At 67.3% G+C, this 278-nt stretch overlaps 1 protein-coding gene across 1 annotated transcript in view; it reads right to left on the reverse strand.

Annotated features, from left to right (window-relative positions):
* LOC103760220 (beta-crystallin B3) overlaps positions 1-278 on the reverse strand; it is an 11,001-nt gene continuing 10,723 nt past the window's right edge. Inside the window, exon 6 of the mRNA XM_029961187.1 lies at positions 1-169. Within this exon, the coding sequence (XP_029817047.1) occupies positions 1-169 (169 nt within the window). The remainder of the gene's footprint in view (positions 170-278) is intronic.

Here is a 278-nt window from a genome sequence, read left to right on the forward strand (position 1 = left end):
CTAGTTGGTGGGGTGGTAAGCGCCACGCTGGTGCCACTGCATGTCCCGGATGCGCCTGACCGACTGGATCTGGGGGTGCTGAGCGCCGAAATCTGAGCTGTCCTTGTAGTCCCCCTTTTCAAACAGGTACTGGTAGCCCCGGTAGCCAGGGTACTGGTATCCCACCCACCTGCCAAGGCAAGCAGGGGGGTCACACACACACCGAACATCGCCCGGCACGGCACGGCCGGGGCTGTCCAGCCCTGGCATCGCCCGGGACCCCCCCGCCCCGGCCCCGG

The sequence above is a fragment of the Manacus vitellinus genome, unplaced genomic scaffold, assembly GCF_001715985.3.
Source record: "Manacus vitellinus isolate BGI_N305 unplaced genomic scaffold, ASM171598v3 scaffold_31_pilon, whole genome shotgun sequence".
Taxonomy (NCBI): Eukaryota; Metazoa; Chordata; class Aves; order Passeriformes; family Pipridae; genus Manacus; species Manacus vitellinus.